We start from the raw sequence: 26,402 nt of genomic DNA, 5'->3' as shown, positions 1-26,402 counted from the left end.
TTTTGCCAAACTCGACTTCAAGTGATTGTAAGAAATTTCTTCGCTAATTTGCTTATACACTTATCTCCTGTAAGTACTTAATAAACTTCCTTGCTTGTGTAGTTCCTTACCCTTTGTCAATTGTAGCTGTTCTCAATAATATGTTTTAATATGCGACAATCTATAATTTATATGGCCTACCATAACTGGTACCCTGTTGTCTGTAGGAGACACTACATTCACAACATAAGGTGTGAAATTTCCATCATTTGTCTCTAATATTGGTGAGATCTAAACCACCTCTCTTTTCGGGTAGAGTCAAGGTTTGATAATCTACCTTATGGATTCGTCTTCCCCATATGAACCACGCTAGAGCAGATTCAATTCGTTTCCCTCTTGTTGAAGGCAAAGGGAAAATGCTTGCGAGGTAGTACACTTTAGGAAGTATAGCGAGATTTGTCAGCGTGATTTTTTGTGTCATATCTAGAGAACGGGTGGAATCCTCTTGTAATAACGCCCAGAGACTGTTGAGATTCATTTTCCAATTGTAGGCTGCTGTCTTGACAGGACATTTGCTAAATCGTATCCCCAGAAATTTGATGGTATCCGCTTGTTCAACTTGTTCTGTTTCAACGAATCCTATCCCTCTGCCAAGTGTAAAATGCAAGATTTACTGACATTAATTTTAGCTCCAGAACAAGAACTATATATCTGAATCACGTTCTGTATCTTTATAACATCGGTCGGATCAGTCAGATACATGGCCAGGTCATCAGCGTAACATCTGCAGACAAATTTGTTGCCTTCAATTTCAATTCCAGGGAGCTTCACAAGTAATGAACGTAAAAGAGGCTCGATTGATAACGAGAACAGCAGCATCGAGAGGGGACAGCCTTGTCGTATCGATCCTTGGATGGGAATTCCGCTTCTATTGGCCATGACAAGAATTCTTGAAGTTGCATGAGTGTATCATCTCCTGACGATATCGACGAAAGAAGGTTTCATTCCCATTTTCGACATGATATGTAGCAGGTAGCTGTTGTGGACCCTGTCAAACGCTTTGTCCATTTCTAACGACATGATGGCCACTCTGCAGCTGGACGCCAGGGCGACAGCTGTTACATCAAAGTATTCTTCCAGCGCTTGCTGTATTGTCCTCCTTGGGACGGCACACGACTGATATTGACCGATGAGGCGACCAGCAATGGTGGTCAATCGACGAAGCAGTACCATAGCAACTATGTTGTAGTCAGTGTTTAGGAGCGATGTAGGACGCGTGGTTGTCAAATCATTAATACATGCACTTTTAGGAACCAACACTATAAGCCCTTCTAAAAACTCACAGGGAATATTGACAGTCGTATGTAGTTCATCAAACATTCCACTCAGAGCACTACCAATTAAATTCCAGTACTTTAGGTAAAACTCTACGGGTAACCCATTGGGTCCAGGGGATTTTTTCCTCGGGCTTCCTTTCAACACTCTGTACAGTTCTTTTTTAGTGATAAGAGCTTCCATTTCTGCGTTTTCTGAATCCGTCGGGTCAACGCAGTTTAAAAAGGCCTATCTCTTGTCATTCTCACCAGTGTCTCCTTCAACATACAGTCTCATGAAATAATCATGGTCAAGCTTTCTGATGCCCTGCTGGTGGATAAGTTGGACGCCATCATCATTTCGGAGAGAACTTATGTGCAGCCGGCGTCCTCTTTTGAATTCGGCCTGAAGGTGGAAAAGTGCAGCTTTTTCATTCTCAATGCCGCAGTTTTAACTCCCTCTATTATCTGGCGTTTCAGAGCGGTTATTTTGGCCTTGATCCGTTTCATTCTCAAGCTGTGATGTGATATAAAAAATGGTTTAAATGGCTCTGAGCACTATGGGACTTAACATCTGAGGTCATCACTCCCCTAGAACTTAGAACTACTTAAACCTAACTAATCTAAGGAAATCGCACACATCCATGCCTGAGGCAGGATTCGAACCTGCGACCGTAGCGGTCGCGCGGTTCCAAACTGAAGCGCCTAGAACCGCTCGCCCACACTGTCCAGATGACGTGATACATTGTCTGTATCTGCGTATAGTTCCCTGAGGCATTGGAAGTAGAATTCCAGTGTGTGTCTTCCCACTTTTTCTTTTCAAAAGTGTAGCGTTTGAATGAAGTTCGTATTTTAGGTTTTGCATGTGTTACCCACCATTCCATTTTAGTTCTGTAGCGCAGTATATTCCTTAAGCACATTTCCCAACCTCGAGTGAACTCGTGCTCAAGTCCAGTGTCCATCAGGTGTGAGACATTGAATTTCCAAACGTCCCTAGCCCGAAATGTCCTTTGCTTGGGCATGTTAATCGTGGCCACAACTGCCAAATGGTCAGAAAAACTCACTGGAGAAGTTTCAACTCTGAGAACACTATGTTTTAGGCGATGAGAGGCGTACATGCGGTCTGTCCTACTCATGGAATGGCTGGTAATATATGTAAACCCTGGGTTCTCTCTTGACTGGCTTTGCCAAGTGTCGATAAGGTGCAGTCTGTTCACTAAGTTTCCCAGTTCCAGGCATAAGTTAGGATTGGGTGTTTGGTCGGCGGCGGGAAGAACACAGTTAAAATCACTAGAAAGGATGATGTTCTCTTTCGCGGGAGTGATTAACTCATCTGTACTTTCCTGAAAGAAGTTAGATCGATCCAGTCTGGCTTGCGAACTGGACGGAGCGTAAATATTAATAAGCTGATCTGTGTCTGTTTCGACAGAAATTCCTCTCCCACTTGCTAACTTTTTAACACATGTAGGAATAATCCCGTCCTTGAAAAACGTGGCAGTGGCGCTTTCAGGTCCTCTATTGAGGATAGCATTGTATCCTGTGATATATTCCGCTCTGTCTGTACTCACTTCTTGCAACATGACTACAGCTATATCGAAAGCGTATATAAAATCATGTAGGCATTGAATTTTTGTCTAGTGACTCTGTTAATGTTAACTGTAGCTACTCTATACGATTGTAGATCAGTGCTACTACAGATTTATGTCAAATTCGCAGTTGTGTGCTAATAAAAGTTATCTTCCATGTCTTCCTCCTGGCTACAAACAATCCAGAGCTGATAGAGAGCATCATGACTGATACAGGGATTAGTGATCACAAGGTCATTGTAGCTAGGCTCAAAACCATTTCTTCCAAATCCATCAGAAACAAACGCAAAATAATTTTATTTAAAAAAGCGGATAAAGTGCCACTAGAAACCTTCCTAAAAGACAATTTCCATTCCTTCCGAACTGACTATGCGAATGTAGACGAGATGTGGCTCAAATTCAAAGATATAGTAGCAACAGCAATTGAGAGATTCATACCTCATAAATTGGTAAGAGATGGAACGGATCCACCGTGGTACACAAAAAAGGTCCGAACGCTGTTGCAGAGGCAACGGAAAAAGCATGCGAAGTTCAGAAGAACGCGAAATCCCGAAGATGGGCTAAAATTTACAGACGCGCGAAATTTGGCACGTACTTCGATGCGAGATGCCTTTAATAGGTTCCACAACGAAACATTGTCTCGAAATTTGGTAGAAAATCCGAAGAAATTCTGGTCGTATGTAAAGTACACAAGCGGCAAGACGCAGTCAATACCTTCGCTGCGCAGTGCCGATGGTACTGTTATCGACGACTGTGCCGCTAAAGCGGAGTTATTGAACGCAGTTTTCCGAAATTCCTTCACCAGGGAAGACGAATGGAATATTCCAGAATTTGAAACACGAAAATCTGCTAGCATGAGTTTCTTAGAAGTAGATACCTTAGGGGTTGCGAAGCAACTCAAATCGCTTGATACGGGCAAGTCTTCAGGTCCAGATTGTATACCGATTAGGTTCCTTTCAGATTACGCTGATACTATAGCTCCCTACTTAGCACTCATATACAACCGCTCGCTCAGCGATAGATCTGTACCTACAGATTGGAAAATTGCGCAGGTCGCACCAGTGTTCAAGAAGGGTAGTAGGAGTAATCCATTTAACTACAGACCTATATCATTGACGTCGGTTTGCAGTAGGGTTTTTGGAGCATATACTGTATTCAAACATTATGAATCACCTCGAAGGGAACGATCTATTGACACGTAATCAGCATGGCTTCAGAAAACATCGCTCTTGTGCAACGCAGCTAGCTCTTTATTCGCACGAAGTAATGGCCGCTATCGACAGGGGATCTCAAGTTGATTCCGTATTTCTAGATTTCCGGAAAGCTTTTGACACCTTTCCTCACAAGTGACTTTTAATCAAGCTGCGGAGCTATGGGGTATCGTCTCAGTTGTGCGACTGGATTTGTGATTTCCTGTCAGGAAGGTCGCAGTTCGTAGTAATAGACGGCAAATCATCGAGTAAAACTGAAGTGATATCAGGTGTTCCCCAGGGAAGCGTCCTGGGACCTCTACTGTTCCTGATCTATATAAATGACCTGGGTGACAATCTGAGCAGTTCTCTTAGACTGTTCGCAGATGATGCTGTAATTTACCGTCTAGTAAGGTCATCCGAAGACCAGTATCAGCTGCAAAGCGATTTAGAAAAGATTGCTGTATGGTGTGTCAGGTGGCAGTTGACGCTAAATAACGAAAAGTGTGAGATGATCCACATGAGTTCCAAAAGAAATCCGTTGGAATTCGATTACTCGATAAATAGTACAATTCTCAAGGCTGTCAATTCAACTAAGTACCTGGGTGTTAAAATTACGAACAACTTCAGTTGGAAGGACCACATAGATAATATTGTCGGGAAGGCGAGCCAAAGGTTGCGTTTCATTGGCAGGACACTTAGAAGATGCAACAAGTCCACTAAAGAGACAGCTTACACTACACTCGTTCGTCCTCTGTTAGAATATTTCTGCGCGGTGTGGGATCCTTACCAGGTGGGATTGACGGAGGACATCGAAAGGGTGCAAAAAAGGGCAGCTCGTTTTGTATTATCGAGTTATAGGGGAGAGAGTGTGGCAGATATGATACACGAGTTGGGATGGAAGTCATTACAGCATAGACGTTTTTCGTCGCGGCGAGACCTTTTTACGAAATTTCAGTCACCAACTTTCTCTTCTGAAAGCGAAAATATTTTGTTGAGCCCAACCTACATAGGTAGGAATGATCATCAAAATAAAATAAGAGAAATCAGAGCTCGAACAGAAAGGTTTAGGTGTTCGTTTTTCCCGCTCGCTGTTCGGGAGTGGAATAGTAGAGAGATAGTATTATTGTGGTTCGATGAACCCTCTGCCAAGCACTTAAATGTGAATTACAGAGTAGTCATGTAGATGTAGATGTAGATGTCTGCATTAGCTCCACCGAGCTTCAACGTATCGCGTCCGCCACCGTGTGTTGCCAACGAATTACACTCCTCCATATCATCCTGCCAAGGGGAGTTGTCCTGTGGTGTTTCAGACACGTCCATACTTTTAGGAGTGAGACTGTCAGTACGGCGATCACTATGTTCTGTGCCAAAAGTTGCGGATTCGCTGCTTTGCGCTGTGTTACGAAACGTTTCTCTGGAGACGGTAGATTCAGCGTCTGCTGCTTGCAATGGGGAGTCTCGTGTTGGACAGAGTCCTGCTCCTCTTATTCTTCGTACCTTGCCTTCAGGTGTTGCCCCCATTGCTTGGTTTCGAATACCAGCGTCCTTATCCTCCGGCCATGCCCCTAGATGGTTGGCTCTCCATGGATCTTTTTTCCCCATCGGTGCGTCTGTAGCATGGTTGTTCATGTTTGCTGCGCCTTTTTGAATCATTATGGTGTTTGTGGATTGCTCTAATTGTCCTGTTCCTCGATCTGACGGTACTGCTCTTCTTGATTTCTTCGACATTTGTTGATGTTCTTCCTGGCTGTCCGATGGCATGTCATGTAGTTTCTGTCGAACCTGCTGCGCTTTTTCTCTCAAGGTGGGCACAATTTTTTTCAGCTTCTTGATGGGCAATCCTACGTTTTTCTGTTTTCATTTTCATTGGTGGAACTTTCTGGTCTTTCGTCGTTTGTCATCTGTTCTTCAATTTCATGTGAAGACTGCTTCTCTTTGTTCGGATCGACGGTCGTGCCAATGTCTGCCTCGCTGCCTCGTTCAGTGTCAATGGAATGGGCTGTAACTGTATCTTCTAGAGTTTCTTCTGCAGTGGCCGTTCTGATTCGAGTGTCCTCTTCGACATGGCCTGTAGTGTTATCAATAACTGCCTCTAATGTCGTAACTGGGGTTCCACGAGCTGCTGCGACGTACGTTATTGGTAGCTGTGACATAGTGGGTGGAACAGGTGCCTCCCCCGTCGGTATTTGTGTCACTCGACGCTGCAGACACTGAGCGCGTACGTGTCCTACAGAGCCACATCCAACGCATTTTCTAGGCTGCCCCTCATAAATACCAATGACCCTATATCCACAAGCGTTAACATAGGAGGGAATATTCTTTATCAAGTCAATTTTAAACTGCCGCACACCATTTAAGACCGGGAATTTATGTGCACCAGACCACTTCTCAGCAATGTTACTTAGAATGGTACCATAAGGCTTCAACACTGCGTTAACCTGCTCCAAGATTAATTCAGATGGTAGTTCGAAAACTCTAATACTTCTGATTCCAAGTCCAACGTGAGTAACTTTAACGTTATCGACATTGCCGTCAGAATGTTTGAACTTTAAGTTGTTCCCATATAATTCTACAATTTGGTCACATTTTTCGGGATTCTTTAACTTAAGATAGGCGGTACTACTACTGATCGACAGATGGATTCCAGTTATATCCTCAGCTGTTAACTAATTCCTCCAGAAAGTCCTCTACTTCAAACGATTTGGTCATGCATAATTATTGTTAAATGTAAGCTTCAAAGTATCTTTTATTTTGCCATTAGAAATCGAATCTCCTCTGCATGAATAAGTTAAGAACACTCCATGGCGTTACACTCACCAACAACAACAGTGCATGGCCGCAAGCAGCAGAGACGTAAACACAGTTCACTGCCGCACGCTACGACCGCCAAGGGCCGACTATAACTTAGCTACTCAAGCACGACTCACGCCCCGCCCTCACAGCTTTACTTCTGCCGGTATCTCGTCTCCTACCTTCCAAACTTCACAGACGCTCTTCTGCAAACCTAGCAGAACTAACATTCCTGGAAGAAAGGATAGTGCAGAGACATGGCTTAGCTACAGCCTGGGCGATGTTTCCAGAATAAGACTTTCACTCTGTAACGGAGTGTGCGCTGATATGAAACTTCCTGGCAAATTAGAACTGTGTGCTAGACCAGGACTCGAACTCGGGACCTTTTCCTTATGTGGGCAGGGGCTCTACCATCTGAGCTATTCAAGAAGGACTCATGACTCGCCCTTACAGCTCTACTTCTGCCATTATCTCGTCTCCTACCTTCCAAACTTTACAGAAGCTCTCCTGCAAACCTTGCAGAAGCAAAGATTATTATACATGCATATTTGTTTACTTTCCATTAAAAATGTAGAAACGTTTATGTCATTGTTATTACCAGCATTTTTTCCTAAATTAAATTCTCTACAACTTCTATTGATAACTTTGTGCTATTGTCTGGAATATAAAAAACAATTGGACCACGTAGTTAATAAATTAAAAATTTTACAAAATTACTTCTTTGGTTCTCTGGATGTTCTGAAAAATTACTGCAGATACACATCTAAGATATGTTTAATAACAACAAAATAAATGGGAATTGTGCTTTATTTTTAACTTGTACAGTTTTGCAATGGCTTCATGTTAGCAAAGCTGCTGGATTTCAGCGAAAATCTTTTATTAGCCATAACTCCATAACTAAAATTTGCTGACCTATGTTTATATCAACTTTTTCTATAATTTTAATTGTAGAATAACATTAAAATATTTGTGTATCTTTATGAACCACCCATAATTGTTCTCTTTTGGGTCAAGTATCAGTAAGTATGCACTTCATACTAAATTTTTAATTACGGAATGCATCCTTAAGCTGCTGTGACAATTCCATGTGCATTGGTAAATATAAATTAAGCAAGTATTTTGAACAAAAACTAATCACATAACAATGTTCCATTCGTTTCCGTGGTATAGAGGTTGTGTTGTGGAATTGGATGTAGAAGATAGTATGTTTGAACCCATGTCAATTCTTCAAATTTTTTTCCATTTGTTACTACTTTCTCTACTTTATTTGTTGTAATGGTAATTATAACAACATTACCATCTATTTCATACTATTGAAACGATATCTCACTCTACTTTTTCTAAGTGTTCTGGACCACTTTTGGTTAAAATTCTGTGTGCAATAACCCTATGCTATATGAATGACATTGTTTCGTTTCATTTTCTTTACATATATCCCAGCAGTCAGATGCGTCCATTGAGGACAATGGTAATTAGAGACAACAAGCTCCCCACATGTTCCATGAAAGGGTGAATCCACTTTTTGAGTTAAATAACAAGTAATGAGATCTGGTTTGGAGAAAAGTGCAGTAGAGCAGTTGGAATTTAGGTTCTCAAAGTATTTGCGCTGTCCATAAGGTATCAGCCTTACAAGACAATTAGAGCCAACAGCTACTGCTCTCCAAACCTTCACCTTGTTGGCCAGAGTGACTTTATCTGCTGTTGTTTTACACTGGATTATATATCCGCTCTCTTCCCATCGTTTGTTTCTGTTTTTTAGCTCCTATTCTCATAAACATAACAGATTTTCTCCTGATGATCAGAGACTAGTATTTTCAAAACTTTTGCTTCACAATCACTGTTATCAGTATTGGTTATAATGTTGTCAGCGGTTTCTGTCTTTAATCAGTCATCATCATTGACACATTGATGGTTATTTTGATGATTTTCTGTAATAATGTTTTTTTTTAATTCTGGTTTTCCTTTTGATTCTTTGCACATGTCTATATTGTAGCTTCCACATATTATCGTATCCACCATTTTTATCCTCTGTAATGCTTTTGTTTCTTTTTTCAGATATGATTCAGTACTACCACTTGGAAATCTATGGGCGATCAAAATAATTATTTCTTCATTCATTAAGCTAGTAAATTTTAACTTGTTTTCCTGTGAATCGTAGCAAGTTAATATATTTACGATACTCTGTATTTTGGAAGCTGTCGTTTTACTTTTAGCGTAATCTGCAGAAACGATTAACCAGATAATAGTCTCTTGCAATACGATTGCAAAGTTTTTCTTCATTTAGCCCATGCTCACTAAAGCATAATACATCTAATTGTGTTTCACCCTGATCAATTTTAGGTTTTTGTTGCCTCGGTGTTGAATGTTTTTGTAGATGGTTTTAACGTTATTTTTCTTTATTGGAAATCTGCTTATATTCTCTGACAGTCCTCAGTTATCATTGGTTTCATTTCTGTTTATCCACCTTTTTTGATTGATGTTGCTGAGTGTAGCTTTTTTGTACTTCAACATATTTCACTTTCTTCTAATGGTGGTGTACTAGCGCCTGATGGTTCATTTATCACATTTAATGCTGCAAACACTGGTTCTGGTGTTGAAATGATATGAATGTCCTGTTGATTTACAGCGCGATGTTCTAATGCTACAGTTACTTCTGCACCAGTATAGCGAAATGCAGTATTCGAATCAGTCGAGCTGGAAGCTTCATTATTCCTCGTATTTGTCCTAAGTTGACAACATCTGTTTTATAATGCGAATGAGTACGGTGTTTTTTGACTGACACTTTCTACGTCACATTGAAACCTCTCATTGGCAGTTTTCATTTGACCTATCTTCAGCTTCCCGTCAGTAACACAAGGCTAAAAATGCCTCCTGAATCAAAGGGCTACGTAGTAACTGCAACTATGTGTGATATTAAACTTCGTGGCAGATTATGACTGTGTGCCGGACCGAGACTCGAACTCGGTAAAGCACTTGCCCGCGAAAGGCAAGGTCCCGAGTTCTAGTCTCGGTCCGGCACACAGTTTTAACCTGCCAGGAAGTTTCATATCTGCGCACACTCCGATGTAAAGTGAAAATTTCATGTGTGATATTCTTAGGGTATAACTGTTTAAAGCCTATATAGGTGTTGCTATATGCATATATTTCCATTCCGGTAACTAGACGATTACCACTCATGCTACTTGTCCAGCGTGTTTCACATAACTGTGAAATGTTAGTTAAAATTGGTGGCTTTTTTGTCCTTTTTAACTGAAAGGTATCGACTAATGATGGTTATGTAGACACTATCTTAGATGTTATGAGCTTTGGCAAATCGACGCGATTGTTTCCACTTTTCAAATTTGTGTTGACAACAGACACTTTGCATGTGTTTCCAAGTGTCAAGGAAAGTGATGTTTAGTTTGTTTTTGTAGTTGAAACCTTTAATAGAATTTTAGTGTCGTATGATTTTAGTCTGAGGGTACTGCAGACGTATTTATCTACGGGAAGAAGAAAAATTATTATATCTGAGCAAAATGTCGAATGTTTTATGATGGTGATTCAGGGTCTGACGTGACGTTTGTGTAGAAATTAATCTACCTGGTCCGGTAATTTATTAAAATCAATAGTACAGTATGTCCCACTTACCAGAGAGACGTAAGAAAAACAAAAATTCCGGTATAAGAAGACGAAATTCAAATGCACTGTCAGGTTCTTCTAGCAGTTATGAGAAAGAATCTTCGGAGAACGATGGTCCTCTCCCTGTATCAGTCAATTCTGGACATAGATCAAGTAACAAAGGAACAATAACTGATACAAAAGGTGAAACGACAGGAAGTAAACTCAGCAGTTATTTCCCTGTTACTAGTGGAGAGCCAGTGAAAGAGGTTCTAGGGTCGCAAGATACGCAGGAAGTTTTTTTGACGAGTTCAGATGGTGGCGTCGGTAGAATACCGTCACCGTCGTCAGCATCGAGCGTTGCTTCTGCTCGACGCCTAGAATGGGATAGCGGTGCTGATGTTGGGTAAGTGACCAGTTGCTATTATTTTATGTACTTATATTAAGTTGTGTAAAGCGCTGTAAACCAGATCTGCGGTAATGAGCCCACCATTAAAGAGTATTAGACACTGAAATGATTTTGGTAATACCGGTCACGATTTAGTGTTTCCCGTAGATGGTTGTTAGGTAGAGAAAATATTTTTCTAAATGCATCGAAAACTTATCTGTTACCATGACTTACAAGTTTTCATAGGGAATTAATAGGGAGACACTCAGCAGGAATTACTCTTTCAAATTCATTTAAAAAACCTGCTTTTCTCGTGCCCCAGTGACTTTGAAAAGTAAGTGCTGTTTTGCGACTTCTTTAACTTGGGTGACTTAGATTGATTATAAAGAAATTGATCACATGCACATGAGCACTAGTTTAGGATGGACTGCATGACCATTTAGCAAGCAGTGTCACTTGTGAACTCAGTGTATTTTTCCAACTGAAGTTTGCCACCTGCTGTACATTTACTTGTGCTGTGTAATGATTCCATTTTATATTGCCAGGGATTGTTGTATACAGGTATTTTTAAGAGTTTACTAATTACAATAGTGCTTATTCACATTGAAATCACTGGATATTATGTTGATTCGTTTTATGAATTGTATATGCTATACATTTCTGCACATTTAAAGCAAGTTGTCTATCTTTTATCTCATTGAAACCTTATCAGGATATTTGCCCATCTTTTTTCAGATAGACTAGTAGTTTTTTTTAGATAACTGGAACATATGCAAAATGTCACAGGTTGCTATTAATATTGTCTGCTAAGTATTTACGACATAATATGAATACAAGTGTCTGAGCACACTTTCTTGGGACTGCCCTGAAGCCATTTCTTCATTTGTTTATGACTCATAATGCAAGATAATTTGCTGCCTCCTCCCAACTAAGAAATCCTGAGTTCCACCGCAAATTTTGATTGAAACCCCATATTATTATACTTTCATTAATAAACACTGATGTGGCAGGGAGTTAAATGCTTTTTGGTAGTAAAGGAATACTGCATCCATTTGATTGTCTTGGTACCAGGCTTTCATGACTATTTGTGAGAAAAGCTCGAGTAGGGTTTCACATGTTCTGTTTTTTCAGAATGCGTCCTGCTTCTATTCACAATAGCTCATTACACCTGAGCTTACCATAAGTTACAACAGATAGATGTAGATTACATTAAGACAGTAGTTTTGGGGGTAACTTCTACTACATATGTAGTAGACAGGTGTGTGCTTTGGTGACTTTGCGTTTTAGTGCTTTGGTCATACTGGTGTTAAGTTGTTGTTGCTGATGAGGTTCCATACTCAGAGGAGGGTAGGGGACAATGCGCACCACAGTACTAGGTAATGTCCTAGTGGAGGTGGTTTGCCATTGCCTTCCTCCGACCATAATGGGGATGAATGATGTTGATGCAGATGACAAAATAACGCCCAGTCATCTTGAGGCATGAAAAATCCCTGATCCTGTCGGGAATCGAACCTGGGACCCCGTGCGCTGGAAGTGAGAACGCTACTGCAAGACCACGAGCTTATGTTGTGTCTGTAGCTGAATTATTTGTATTTATTGTTAATTAGTGTATTTTTATCAGAGTGCTTAATATTCCTAGAAAAACAAGTAGCTTCCCTTAACTTCTTGTGTGTTGAAACTGAGTGGACAAGTTTTACATGTGTGTGACTATTAGAATTCAAGTCCTCCCGTCAATGTAAGCGTCCAATTCCAACCTCTGCTTTGACACATGACATAGGGGTGTTGTATATGATGTCATTATGGTGCGGAGTTTAAGTTGGTTGTGTTTGTAGATGTCGTTTAGTGTCTGTTGGTGATAAGTAATTGTTTTTTGGGACTGTTTGTTGTAATTTTCTGTGTATTTGTTGTGTATTGAATGTCTTTTAATTTATGTAGGAGTGTTTGACTCGTGAATTTTTGTGAAGATCTGGTTGTGGTTTTCTTTTGGGTCAATCCATACCAATTGCTCCAAGAGAAAAATAATTTGTTGCATGACCATCTCGGAAAAATTTTATATTTGCTGGGTGAATTCCCCAATGGGCACAAAAATATTTTTTAAAAAGAATTTATTATTTTGAAATGGCAGCCATATATGTTCCAGGCAACATGCGATTTTTCGTATTTGCAGGCATCTACATTTTTTACAATTATTCATTAGTGGATTGTCCTAAGGCTTTCAGATAAAATGCATTTATTTCAACACACTCTGGGCTACAAATAAACATCATTATCACTTATATTGTATTCTTTAATATAATTTTAATAGTTCAAAGTTATCAGCCACAAATTAAAAAAGAAAAAAACTCAATTTTTGAACAGTAGTTTTCCAAAGAAAGATTAATTTCTCAGCTTTAATATTTTTTTCTGCTATTACACTATATAGTATAGTTACTTTTTATAGACTATCAATGGTGAGCAGCTTACACTTAAAAAAATACACTATTTTTAAAAAAATGGATTTTTTAAAAAAATTCCATTTTGTGTCCTGCAATATCTTTGTTGGGGACCAGATAAAAATCTGAAATTTTCACAGTTAATAGACCTTTATGATATCAAACGTAAATATAAATTTCAACTTCGAGATTCAATTGGAAGTTACGAAAAAAAAATTACAAACACTAGTCAAAAAAACTTTTTTTAACATCTGCTATATCTAGGCTTATGGAATAAAATATATCAGTTACAGTATATAATTTAATCATATCAATGATTACTTACTTTATTGCAAATAATTCTACTAATTACATTATATTGTTCTCTTGTTATTTGTTTTTAGTGCATCGCTCATTGAACATTTGAGAAATTTGTTCACTCAACTTGGGTGTTACATCATAAGTTTGCCCAGTCATAGTTGTAAATTCCATGGGAGACAGCTTCCTTAGTACATTTTTAAGTGGCATCCAAACTTGATCCTTCTCAATATTTTTAAAGGATGTACTTGGTCCTGGAGGGTGATAAAATACAACATGTAAATCTTGGTTTTGACAGTCAATATTATCAACTTTGCAAATCCACCACTGTTCATCGTAAACACAAGCCACTATGTCTTTATTTTGAAGAACCAGTTGTACAAGTTTTCCACACTGATGAAGTTCACTATCAGGTGAAGTTGATGTGATCTTACACTTCAGTAAGTTGTGTGAATGGGGTACAAAACATTAAAAATATTGAGTGCCTTTAATCTTCTGGTCAGTGTTCTACCTTTCCTTCAAGACACTGTCATGGACTTATTGTATTTTCTCACATTGTATAAAAACATAGGTAATTCGTTTGATATGTCTTTTACAAAATTCAAACTTTTCTTGAGGTGTTATGATACAATTGTCATCGGTCCGCTGCAGACTTGCTTTTGTGACAGCCCGCTTTGTTGTACTCCCGACACCATCACAAGCATTCTTCCCATGGCATGAAGCGAAAAAGTGCCATTCTACATCAAACCCAAAATCTTCTTCATGAAAGGAGGTATTAATAATTTTTTGTTTTGTTTTTATATTGACGACTTGCTGCCCGATCCGAAAAGTAAATCTGTTTGTTTTTTTTTTTTAATTTTTGTTTATGGAAGGGTGTTTCATGTAGTTTGTTAATTTTAGCTGAAAAATGTGCACTGCTGTAGTGTTGTGTTCATGGAAGTCACTTATGACCCAAAAGTTGTGACTTATTAGATTATCTTCATCCTTATAATACAATTTGAGTGGCTGAACTGTGGCCTATTTGTTTACCCAGTGATGCCCTTGTACTTATCTTGAACAACAAAGCAATAATTTTCTGAAAAGTCAGCAAGAACTAAGCATTCATCAGCTGCCAAATTTTGCTTTTTGTCTTTCAAAATTTTACTTTGATCTTTTGCAATAAAATGATGCATTTTCAGATTTTCAAGGTTTTCCACCAACATTTCAAAAAACTGTTCTTGTGATTTTATGACTGTCGGCTTTTCAGTTCTGTCACCTACATACATACAACGCAATCCACCATACGGTGTGTGGCAGAGGGTACCTTGTACCACAACTAGCATCTTCTCTTCCTGTTCCACTCCCAAACAGAACGAGGGAAAAATGACTGCCTATGTGCCTCTGTAGGAGCCCTAATCTCTCTTGTCTTTGTGGTCTTTCCACGAAATATAAGTTGGCGGCAGGAAAATTGTACTGCAGTCAGCCTCAAAAGCTGGTTGTCTAAGGTTCCTCAGTAGCGATTCATGAAAAGAATGCCTCCTTTCCTCTAGAGACTCCCACCAGACTTCCTGAAGCATTTCCGTAACACTCGCATGATGATCAAACCTACCAGTAACAAATATAGCAACCCGCCTCTGAATTGCTTCTATGTCCTCCCTCAATACGACCTCATAGGGATCCCGAATGCTTGAGCAGTACTCAAGAATATGTTGTATTAGTGTTTTATAAGCGGTCTCCTTTACAGATGAACCACATCTTGCCAAAATTCCACCAATAAACCGAAGACGACTATGCGCCTTCCCCACTACTGCCATTACATGCTTGTCCCACTTCATATCGTTCTGCAATGTTATGCCCAAATATTTAATCAACGTGACTGTGTCAAGCGCTGCACTACTAATGGAGTATTCAAACATTACAGGATTCTTTTTCCTATTCATCTGCATTAATTTACATTTATCTATTAATTTACATTTATCTATATTTAGAGTTAGCTGCCATTCATTACACCAATCACAATTCCTGTCCAGGTCATCTTGTATCCTCCGACAGTCACTCAACGACGGCACCTTCCCGTACATCACAGCATCATCAGCAAACAGCCCCACATTGCTACCCACCCTATCCAAAAGATAATTTATATAGATTATAAAACAACAGCGGACCTACCACACTTCCCTGGGCCATTCCAGATGATACCCTCACATCCAATGAACACTCACCATTGAGGGCAGCGTACCGGGTTCTACTACTTAAGAAGTCTTCGAGCCACTCACATATTTGGGAACCAATCCCATATGCTCGTACCTTAGTTAGGAGTCTGCAGTGGGGCACCGAGACAAACGCTTTCCGGAAGTCAAGGAATATGGCATCCGTCTGATATCCTTCATCCTTCTGTCTTGTGTTACCCATTGTTTGTATTTTGTATTGTCATGCATCAAATCATCTCCTTCGGATTCTTCAAACATGTCAAGTAAGTCTAGTTTGCCTGGACAATCTTCACATTTTCCCTTGATTGTACAATTGTAACTGTCAGTATTGCATACCATAACTTCCAAAAGGTCTTTATAGTCAACTCTAAGATTAGCCCCACCTATCGTCAACTTTACATTCTGTTGATACAAACAAACACAAACATTATGGGTGCCAGATGCCCCTGCAACAATACACCATCTTGGTCTTAACTCGCAAAATTTGGATCTTCCAATTTTAATGTCAGGATTTTATTTTTTAAATTCAGTGAACAGTCCATTTAAATTACACAATATTAACCTTTTTGGTCTTTGAATCTTAGAACCATTTTCTTTCACAGACACACAGTGTTTTTTGCCTGACATCAAATGGCTGTTATTGTCATTGTCATAATACTTAATAAATTTATTGATTGTTTTTTCATCTACCAAATTAGATGCTCTTTTCTTTTGTAATGCTGGTAGAAATCCCTGTTCTTTTACTAATTGCTTTGTTAACTTAACAAGATGTTCTGACACATTAAATTCATCACCAACTTTTGCTTGACTCCAAGAATGTGGCAGTAAACTGATAGTCATAATTTTATCCTCTTCGTTTGAAGTAATACATTTAGTTTTTAGTTTTTCTATCAAATCATCATATTCGTTTGGTGAAGTTTTAGAACGTCCATGTGTTTTTGTACAAATGGTATTTTGAAATGAAACTTCCAAATTCTTTTTGAATGTAGCTGCCACTTTCTCAATTTTTGTATTCAAGGCACGTGGTCTTTTATCTTGACTTAGTTTTCTAATTTTACCAGCAGGTGATATACCTAGGATTTCATAAGCTGTATCTACTTTTTTAATGGTTGCTAATAAGTCACAAAATTCTGTATCTGAGATTTCACTATCCTTTCTCTTGTGAATTCCAAATATCCATCTTAGAATAACATGTTGGACACAGTGATTTTACTGGTATGAGATTGATGAAAGGACTTTTATTTTTAGAATAATGATCAAGTTTTATTTCTTGCAGACCTTTTGTTACAGGTTTCTTGTGGTTCTCAAAAGGGTCTACGCAAGATTGACCAAATAGGTGACGAAATATTTTTAAGTATTTCATTTTATGGTATTGCATGTCGATATGACCTCTGGGCCGACTTGTAAGTAAAACAACATTTTTTCTTCTTTGCTGTAATCTTCGATTTAAGTAATGTCTGCATACACACTTTTATGACCTGCTTCGTTAATAATAACACCAACAGAACACTGAAACACCATTTTTCAACTGCACACTTCAAGAACTTCTAGCTAATAAGTGTGAGTAGTCAGTTGTTGGTGTAAGGGGGAAGACAACAATCAGACTTGTATAGGATTGCAGATGCAATTGCTAGCCTGCTGAAACAATTACCACATCATTGTTTCAACGAATAATCATTAGCTAGTATAATGTGGTGTGTTACATTATGCAATTGGTTTACTTTATTTGATTAGCCTACCAGATATCACAGATGTTAAAAATGTATTTTTGACTCATGTTTGTAATCTTTTTTCCATAACTTCCAATTGAATCTCAAAGTTGAAATTTATACTGAAGTTTGATATCATAAAGGTCTATTACTTGTGACATTTTCAGGTTTTTATCTGTCCCCCAACAAAGATATTGCAGGCCACAAACTGGAAAATTTTTAAAAAATCCATTTTTAAAATAGTGTATTTTTTTAAGTGTAAGCTGCTCACCATTGATACTCTATAAAAAAAGTAGCTATACTATACAGTGTAATAGCAGAAAAAATATTAAAGCTGAGAAATTAACCTTTCTTTCGAAAACAACTGTTCAAAAACTGAGTTTTTTTAATTTGTGGCTGGTAACTTCGAACTATTAAAAATATATTCAAGAATACATTAAGCTAATAAATATGTCTGTGTGTGTGTGTGTGTGTGTGTGTGTGTGTGTGTGTGTGTGTGTGTGCGTGCGCGTGCGCGTGCGCGTGCTGGTGTGCGTGTGAGTGTACACCTGTCCCCCTAAGGGAAGTTTTTCCGCTCCTGGGATTGGAATGACTCCTTACCCTCTCCCTTAAATCCCACATCCTTTCGTCTTTCCCTCTCCTTCCTGAAGAAGCAACCATCGGTTGCGAAAGCTAGTAATTCTGTGTGTGTGTTTGTGTGTTTTGTTCATTGTGCCTGTCTGCCGGCGCTTTCCCGCTTGGTAAGTCTTGGAATCTTTGTTTTAATATATTTTTCCTATGTGGAAGTTTCTTTCTATTTTATTTACATCATCATTAATAAACAATAAATATTTTTCAGACTACTAATCATTGGGGAATTCACCCAGCAAATATAAAATTTTTCTGAGATGGTCAAGCAACCAGTGCTGGACTACTTGGTACGGATTGCCCCCTTTTTCGTAGTTGTAGGTTTTTGTTTTTTCGTATCAGTAGTTGTGATTGACCTATAAAGATCAAGGAAAATGTCCTATTCCAATTTTCGTAGTTTTATATGTAGGTATTGGTGTTTTGGTATCGTCAGCAGTTGTCAAGGGAAATGTCTGATTCCAATGTCCGTAGTTTTCGCTGTAGGCGTTGGTGTTTTGGTATCGTCAGAGCATCAGCAATGGTCAAGGGAAATGTCTGGACCCAATTTCCATAGTTTTTGCTGTAGGTGGTGATGTTTTGGTATCCTCAGCTGTGGTTGACCTATATAGGTCAAGGGAAGTGTCCGATTCCTATAGATTTTTGTAATTATTTTTTGTTTGTCTTTTTGTGTGTTTTGGGATCATGGTGGTTTTTTTCCCCCTGTTATATTTAGCTTGTCCTCACCCAAAAACCCAATCTTCCATGGCTGTCCTTTTAGTCTGATTGTATTTATACATATCTTTGTGTTTGTTGCCGTGTAAATCTAGTGACATCATAGGCGACATATTGGAGACACTTAGAGTAGCCATTTCTGCCATATTGATGACGTCATGTATCAAAGCAGATGGGTGGAATCAGACACTTCCGTAATCCCAAGTCCTCCAACTCTTTTCTTCAGTTGGAACTTTTCTGCACATATTAGAGTTGTCGTGTAGTTTTGACGTGGCATCAAAGAACACAAAGTTGATACATATCTTAGACATTACGAGAAAAACAGTTCACTCGCACTGCCATTGGGATGCTTTGAGATATGCTGTTTTCCAAACAAGAAACCAGACTTACTGAGTAAGGCTGTCACTACTTATTTAATTTGTTATTTAGCTGAACATCTGTACCACATTTGTAACATGTTAGGACATGTAGGCATAGCTCACATAACTTACTGTGATAAAACAAAATATTTTAATAAAACATGGAACAGTGGAATATCAGAATGAAAGTAACACAGAAAAGAATAATAGACAAACATTACAACAGATTCCTCAATTTTCACATCTTGTTAATTGTCAAGGAACGAGAAGATATTGGATGTAGTCTATTAACTGACACACGCTCATAAATATGAGGGTTTGAACTTAAATAGTGGCAACTATTTATTCACAACCAATACAAAAGAGTTATATGTTTGCACTTGTTACTGTCTTTCAAAGTAGTCACCGGCGTTGTGTAGAAACAGTTGCCAGCGACGTGGAAGGTGTAATATACCATTAGCAAAGCCTGTTTTGTTGATGGTGCAAATGGAGCGGTCTACTGCTTGTTGAATCTCTGGAACAGTTCTGAAGCGAATGCCACAAAGTGGTTCCTTCATCTCCAGACTCAAATCAATGTCATAAGGACTTAAGTCTGGGGAGTATGGTGGATGGTACAGTACTTCCCAGTCCCATCGACCGAACAGAGCAGCCACAGCTTGCACTGTATGCTCCCACACATTGTCGTGCAGAATGATTGGTGAGTTGCGTAGAAAGTGTCGCCGCTTCTTTTGCAAAGCTGGTCGCAGTTGATGCTCCTAAAACAAATCGTATGGTGTCAAGCTCTGTCCACTAATGCAGCAACAGCAGTTCTTCTTCAGAAATGGTAGGCCGACCTCCCCGAAGTTTGTGCGCCACAGTTTGTCAACGTTTGTTGAAGGCTTTTACCCAATGTGTGACTGTTCTGTACAGCAATGCTGATTCCCGGCAACCCTCTTGAAGACCTTGACGGCACTGTCTTGCTGTACGACCTCTGGCACATTCAATCTTGATCCAACTCCGTTGTTCCTGTTTCGAAAACATAGTGTCACTGTTATGTTAGACCGCTCACTCACAAGTGACTGTGTTTCCCTCGATTGTGGGCATGCTGGTGACGTGGGATGGGCAAGTCCATTTGCTCGGAGGTAAGGTAGGTATGTCAACAACGTGTGCTATCAGCGACAGTAGTATAGTCCATTCCAAAGTGTCTCCACAGCGGTGTTGCCACTATTTAAATTCCAACCTACGTATTTATGGAAATCTGATAGTAAAGAAAGTATAACATCTGAAGCACCTATTTAACACAAGGGATGATTTAATCAGATAATATGCCAAGTGTGCACTGTGTATGAGTGTAATTGCAAGATCAGACTCCCATGGACAGATACTAAATGAGGCTGTGCAATGTTTAGCTCACTGGACTTATATTCAGGAGTAGTATGGCATGAAGTGCTGTCTAACCAATCAGCTTTGATTTTCTGTGATTTCTTTAAATTGATTAAGCTGAATGTCATGATGCTTCCTTTAAAAATGATGCAGCCAATCACTTATCATATTCTTGTTTTAAAATAACTTGTAGTCTTCCTGTCATGGCCTCATCATTGACAAGAGGTTAGTTGAACTGTAATCTTCCTCCTTTCCCAACCTGTTCACTCGAACAACAGTCAAGCAGACCGAAAGTACCCCTCCCCCCTTTTCTTTCCTTTCCCCCCCCCCCCCCCCCCCCCCTCCCTGGTTGGACACAGTCTGCCATGAATTTCTCTCTTGTGTCAACTTCTTCATCACAGAGTAACATGTGTACCATACATACTTAATTATTTACCAATGAAAATAATCAATTTTGTGAAAATGTAAGTAACTGGATAGGTAAAAACAATCTACTCCTCAAGCGGCAACAGGAGACCACACAAATAAAACCTCAGGCCCTTTACAGGGACTGAGACTTCAGTTCGCAGAACTTCATATCCATTACAAATCATGCATCCCAACCTTTTACCTTCTTCCTAACATCCACACAAACCCAATCACCCTGTTCATCCCATAGTTGCTGACTTCATAGCACCCACCCAACATATATTTGCCTTAGTTGATCAAGATGCAATCCACAGTAAAAAGATGTCCCTCTTGTATTAAAGACACCAGCCATTGCCCAGATTACCTGAAATCTGTGCACATATCACTCCCACCTCACACTTTGCTTGTCACCAACATTCCCCAAGTACATGATCTGACTGCTGCTGAACATTTCCTCTGACAATGCCCATCTGATTCCAAACCTACGATATCCTTCCTGTTGCCCTTAACCATCCTTATAATTATATAAACAACTACTTCACCTTTGAGGGGCAAACATACCAATAGATCAGGAATGCTGCAATGAGAACTGGAATGGCTCCTTCCTATGCCAACCTTTTCATTGGTCAGTTGGAGAGAGCTTTCCTGGGATCCATAAGCCTTCAGGCCCTAGTTTGGTTTATATACATTGATGACATCTTTACCATAGGGACTCTTGGTGAGGCTGACCTGTTAAAATTCCTGGAATCTCTAAATATTCTTCCAATTAAATTTCACATGTTCCTAATTCTGAACCCCTGCCACTTTCCTCAACAATGGTCTCATCCTCACCAAAGGTCAGCTACTCACTTATGTTCACATTAAATCTACTGACAAAGAACAATACATCCATTTTGACAGTTGCTATCCTTCCCATGTAAAAAATTCCTTCCCATACCCCAGCCTTATCCTTCAAGGCAAAGATACTCATTAAGGTGCAGATTGTTTACAGCAGTACACACCATTCTCACATCCGCCTTCACTGGTTGCAGTTACCCCACCAACTTAGTTCAAATGCAAATTTCCTGAGTCATCTCATACAACCCGGGTACTACTGATCCCTCCAAAAAGCAGCTTTGGAGTACATCAGTTGTTACTTAGCATTATCCTGGTCTTGAATGTATTAATCGGCTACTTTGACAAGGCTGTGACTTTCTGAAATCATGTCCTTTATCATATAAAAACTGTTCGGTCTCTCTGTTAAGATGAATAGGCATAGGCAGAGAGTGTATACTGCCAACACACAATATCCTGTTGTAGAGCACAGTCGTGACCTCTTGTGGTTGTTTCAACACACATGCATCTTTATTATTCCCCTTTCGGCACCGGAACTCCGCTGGTGGGAAATGACGCTGTGTCCTTGGTTCGCGCCACCCATCTCGCTTAATTTACATTAATTTCTTTGGTATCAACATTTCTTCACAGTAACTAGACCTGTTTCTTTCTTCACTCCCTTTTGGTTCTCTGCAGCTTTCTTTTCCTGACCTCTATTTTTCGCCATCCCTCTCCCACCTCTATCACATATGATGCAATTAGCTTTTCGCTCTTATTAACTCGTGCACAATGTTCTAGCAGTAATCTCTGTCTTGTATATTACCCTATCTTCTACCTTTAAACTCTCAGGTTTTCAAATCTCATCTGGCGCGGTTCCCAACAACCAGTCTTTCCTCCTCATCCCCTCTGGTAAGACTTCCTGACCCAGGGTTCTGGGTGGCTTTTACGAACTCTACTACTTTTCTTAAACCTCACCAGTCCTTTTCCTTCACCCCTCCTCCTTCCCCTTCAACACATCTGCCAGAAGCAGCAGTCACTGACTCCAGAAGCTAGCAACCTTTTATTTACGTGTTCTCCTGCTGTTGCTTGGTGAGTAGAATTTTTTACCTATCCTATTGTTTATACTCAATTATTTGTTAGATGTGGGCTCTATTCCAGTTATGACTTACCTTCCACGTTTTACCTGTCTCAGTTCCCACTAGTACCATGGAAGTTATTTCCTGGTCTTTACGTGTGTTGTATCATCCTGTTCTTTCCTCTTCTCTGTGTTTTCCGTATGTTCCTTTCTTTGTCAGTTCTGCAGAGAACCTCCTAACTCTTTATATTCCATGTAGTTTTTAGTATACTTCTATGGCAGCACAGCTCAGACTTGTTTTTCTCTTCTTTCCCTGTTTTCTCATAGTTCGTGATTCATTAACCGTACAATGCTGTTCTCCAGGTGTACATTCTCAGAAGTTTTTTTCCTCAGATTAAGACGGAGCTTTGATACTAGCAGACTTCTCTTTGCCAAGAATGCTCTCATTGCCTGTACTAATCTGCTTTTTAGGTCCCCTTTGCTTCATCCATTATATTATTTTACTTCCAATGTAAGAGAATTCTTTTAACTTCATGGCCCCCTATTTTGATGATAAGTTGATTGCTGTCACCTCTGCTACTTTTCATTTCTTCCACTTTTTTTTTTTTTTTTTTTTTTTTTTTTTTTTTTTTTTTTTTTCTTCTCTAGATCTTTATTGTTTACTCATTACACTGGTCATTCCACTCAATGTGTAGGCCTACGGTAATTTTTCTTCACTTTTCCTGTGGATAGCAGTGTCATCAACAGATCTGTTTTTTCTTTCAATGTATAGATTGGACAGTAGGACAAAAGACTATTAAGAGCACTGTGGTCTTGGTCTGCCATTCATATTGTTACACCTTTATTCTGGTACATCTTGTGTATTATCCATCTTTCCCTATATCTTACTCTTATTTTTTTCAGAATTTGAAACTTCTTGCCACATGTAGCACTGTTGGGTGCTCTTTCTAAGCCAACAAATCCTGTTAATGTGGATCGTAAGTTTTTTAAAGTCTTCCTTTCATTATCGATCCCATTGCCAGAAGTGCCTCTCTGGTGTCTTTACCTTTCCTGAAGCCAGACTTTTCCTCATTTAACAGATCCTTAGCTCTGTTTCCCATTCAGCAGCTTGAATGCACGAGCTGTTAAACTGATTGTGTGATAATTCTCACATTTATCTGCCCTTGGTTTCTTCAGGATTGTGTGGATGTGTAGTCTGTGGATGATATTTTTTCAGTCTGATGGTATGTCTCCAGACTAATAGTCTACACATCAACTAGAACAGTCACTTGATTGCCACTTCTCCCAATGATTTCAGAAATTCCAAAGAAATGTCATCCACCCCTTCTGCCTTATGTGATCACAAGTCCTCCAAAGCTCTATTACACTCTGACTTTAACCCTGGTGCCCCTCTCAAACGTTATAAGGATCAGTACAAGAAAAATCTGAAAAACTTGAACATATATCTGAATAACTGTTTCACAATAGCAGAAGATCGAAGTTGCTGGCACTCAGTTACCTCAAATGCTCTTCAAAACTTTGAGTTGGAACGTCGAAGACTGGAGAATGACAAACGCCGGAAACGTAAACTCCTCCTGGCTCAGCCACATCCTCCACCTTCCATCAGCTTTAATGTCTGGCCGCCTGTTCCACGCTAGGATTGGATTGCTAAGCCATCAACGACACTTCCACGGCTGAATCGTGACAAAGGAAATCTCAGGAGAGATATGAAAACTTGGATATGAGTATCAGCCGCCACCGCCGAACCCTGGATCCCATATGTCTTCCATATCAGCTTTCATTTCTTCATGTATCACATCATCAGACAAGTGCTCCTCCTCATAGTGGCCTCCAGTGTAGTCTTTCCTGCACTATGCTCCCACCTAGCTGCACTTAACAGTGGAGTTCCCATTGCACTATTAATGTTAACACCCATGCTTTTAATTTTACTGGAAGTCTTTTTGACTCTTCTTGTAAGCTGACTCAGCCCATCTGACAGACATTTCTTTTTTGATCTCTTCACATCTTTCCTGGAGCCCTGTTGCCTTAGGTACTGATGTTTGAATGTTGCTGACTACTATTTAATTTGTTTGAATGGTTTACACCCACATTAAAGATTGAAATGGACCTAAAATATTACATTACATTACATGGCATTTATTGTTTTCCATGGATCCCTTGGAGAAGAGTCTCTGGAATGTGGAAAGAGTCAAAGTTTTTTTTTACTCAGATACATAGATATTGTACAGTTCCAATGTAGTCAGAGTTATGAGCTATATATATTCATCAATGTAATGGAAGGAGTTGGCCAACAGGAAGGTCTTTAATTCACTCTGAAACTGATCTTTATCACTTACATGACCTTCGATATGCTGTAATAAGTTGTTGAATATTTGGGTACCCATCTATTTGAATCGTTTTTGTACTAATGTTAAGTTTTTATAGTCCTTATACAGATTGTTTTTGGTTCTGGTAATATAATCATGTTTTGCATTATTTTGTGTAAAAAGAGACATGTTGGAAATGACGAAGGGCATCAATGAGTATATGTACTGAGAAGTAGTAGTTAGTGTACAGAGTTTCTTAAAGAGGTCTCTGCATGATTTAGGACTGACACCAGATCTAATTCTAATGACCCATTCTTGAATTTTGAAAATGTTCTCTTTATATGAGAGAAGTTTCACCAAAAGATGATTCTGTAACTCGTTAGTAAATGGAAGTAGGCCAAATAAACTAACTTCTTCATTTTTAAATCACCTATTTCTGCTATCATGCGTACTGCAAATGTATCTGAACTAAGACATTTCATTGAGTCTAGAGTGTGAGTTTTCCAATTTCGGTTGTGGTCAATTTGTAGCCCTAAAAATTTGACACTGTCTACAGCTTTAATTTCATTGTTCGAATATATTATACTCAAAGTGTCAGGTATTCTTTGTGAGGTACTAAACTGTATGTACTAAGTTTTGTCAAAATTCAGTGACAATCCATTTGCTGTGAACCACTCATCGATACTTACAAATATTTCATTAGCAGACTGCTCAGTGAGATCACAGATACTGTTTTTGATACTAATACTTGTATTATCTGCAAATAAGACAAAATTTGGATTTTGTGAGACTGCATGTGGAAGGTCTTTAATATATAATAGTGTTGTGACTCGCCGATCTTTCGAAGTGCCGTTGCGCAGTTACGCGTGTCCTATACATGCGGCGCTGTCTGCCAGCCATGCAGCAGCCACGCCACCTAAGCGGCCAGCCAGCCAGCGGCCGCTAGACTTGGACTCTGTGCTGATTTGATTGTTACTGTGTACACACGTCTTACCTAGTCTACTTGCTCTGTGACTTACACGTGTTGCGTCATTTTTCGAAATATGTGTGTTCAACTTGACGTTATAATAAATAGGAACAACAAGGGACCTAAAATAGAGCCCTGGGGAATCCCTCGTCTGATGGTTTCATATTTTGAATGACTAGTGTTACGTGGTAAGCCTGTTACAGACACACATTGTTTTGTATTAAAAAGATGGGATGAGAACCATGAGCCTGCTTTTCCTGTTATCCTTTAATATTTTAACTTTTGTGTAAGGATATCGTGC

At 39.3% G+C, this 26,402-nt stretch overlaps 1 protein-coding gene across 2 annotated transcripts in view; it reads left to right on the top strand.

The window, feature by feature from the left end:
• The first annotated feature begins 10,157 nt into the window (after window positions 1–10,157).
• LOC126284493 (uncharacterized) overlaps window positions 10,158–26,402 on the top strand; it is an 80,983-nt gene continuing 64,738 nt past the window's right edge. The window contains exon 1 of one of the 2 annotated variants that reach the window (XM_049983456.1): window positions 10,158–10,864. In XM_049983456.1, the coding sequence (XP_049839413.1) occupies window positions 10,476–10,864 (389 nt within the window). In that variant the 5' untranslated portion in view covers window positions 10,158–10,475. The remainder of the gene's footprint in view (window positions 10,865–26,402) is intronic. The other variant, XM_049983457.1, reaches the window with a different exon arrangement.

The sequence above is a fragment of the Schistocerca gregaria genome, chromosome 8, assembly GCF_023897955.1.
Source record: "Schistocerca gregaria isolate iqSchGreg1 chromosome 8, iqSchGreg1.2, whole genome shotgun sequence".
Taxonomy (NCBI): Eukaryota; Metazoa; Arthropoda; class Insecta; order Orthoptera; family Acrididae; genus Schistocerca; species Schistocerca gregaria.
The sequence above is the reverse complement of the archived record's forward strand: the minus strand, read 5'-3'. Positions and strand labels throughout refer to the sequence as shown.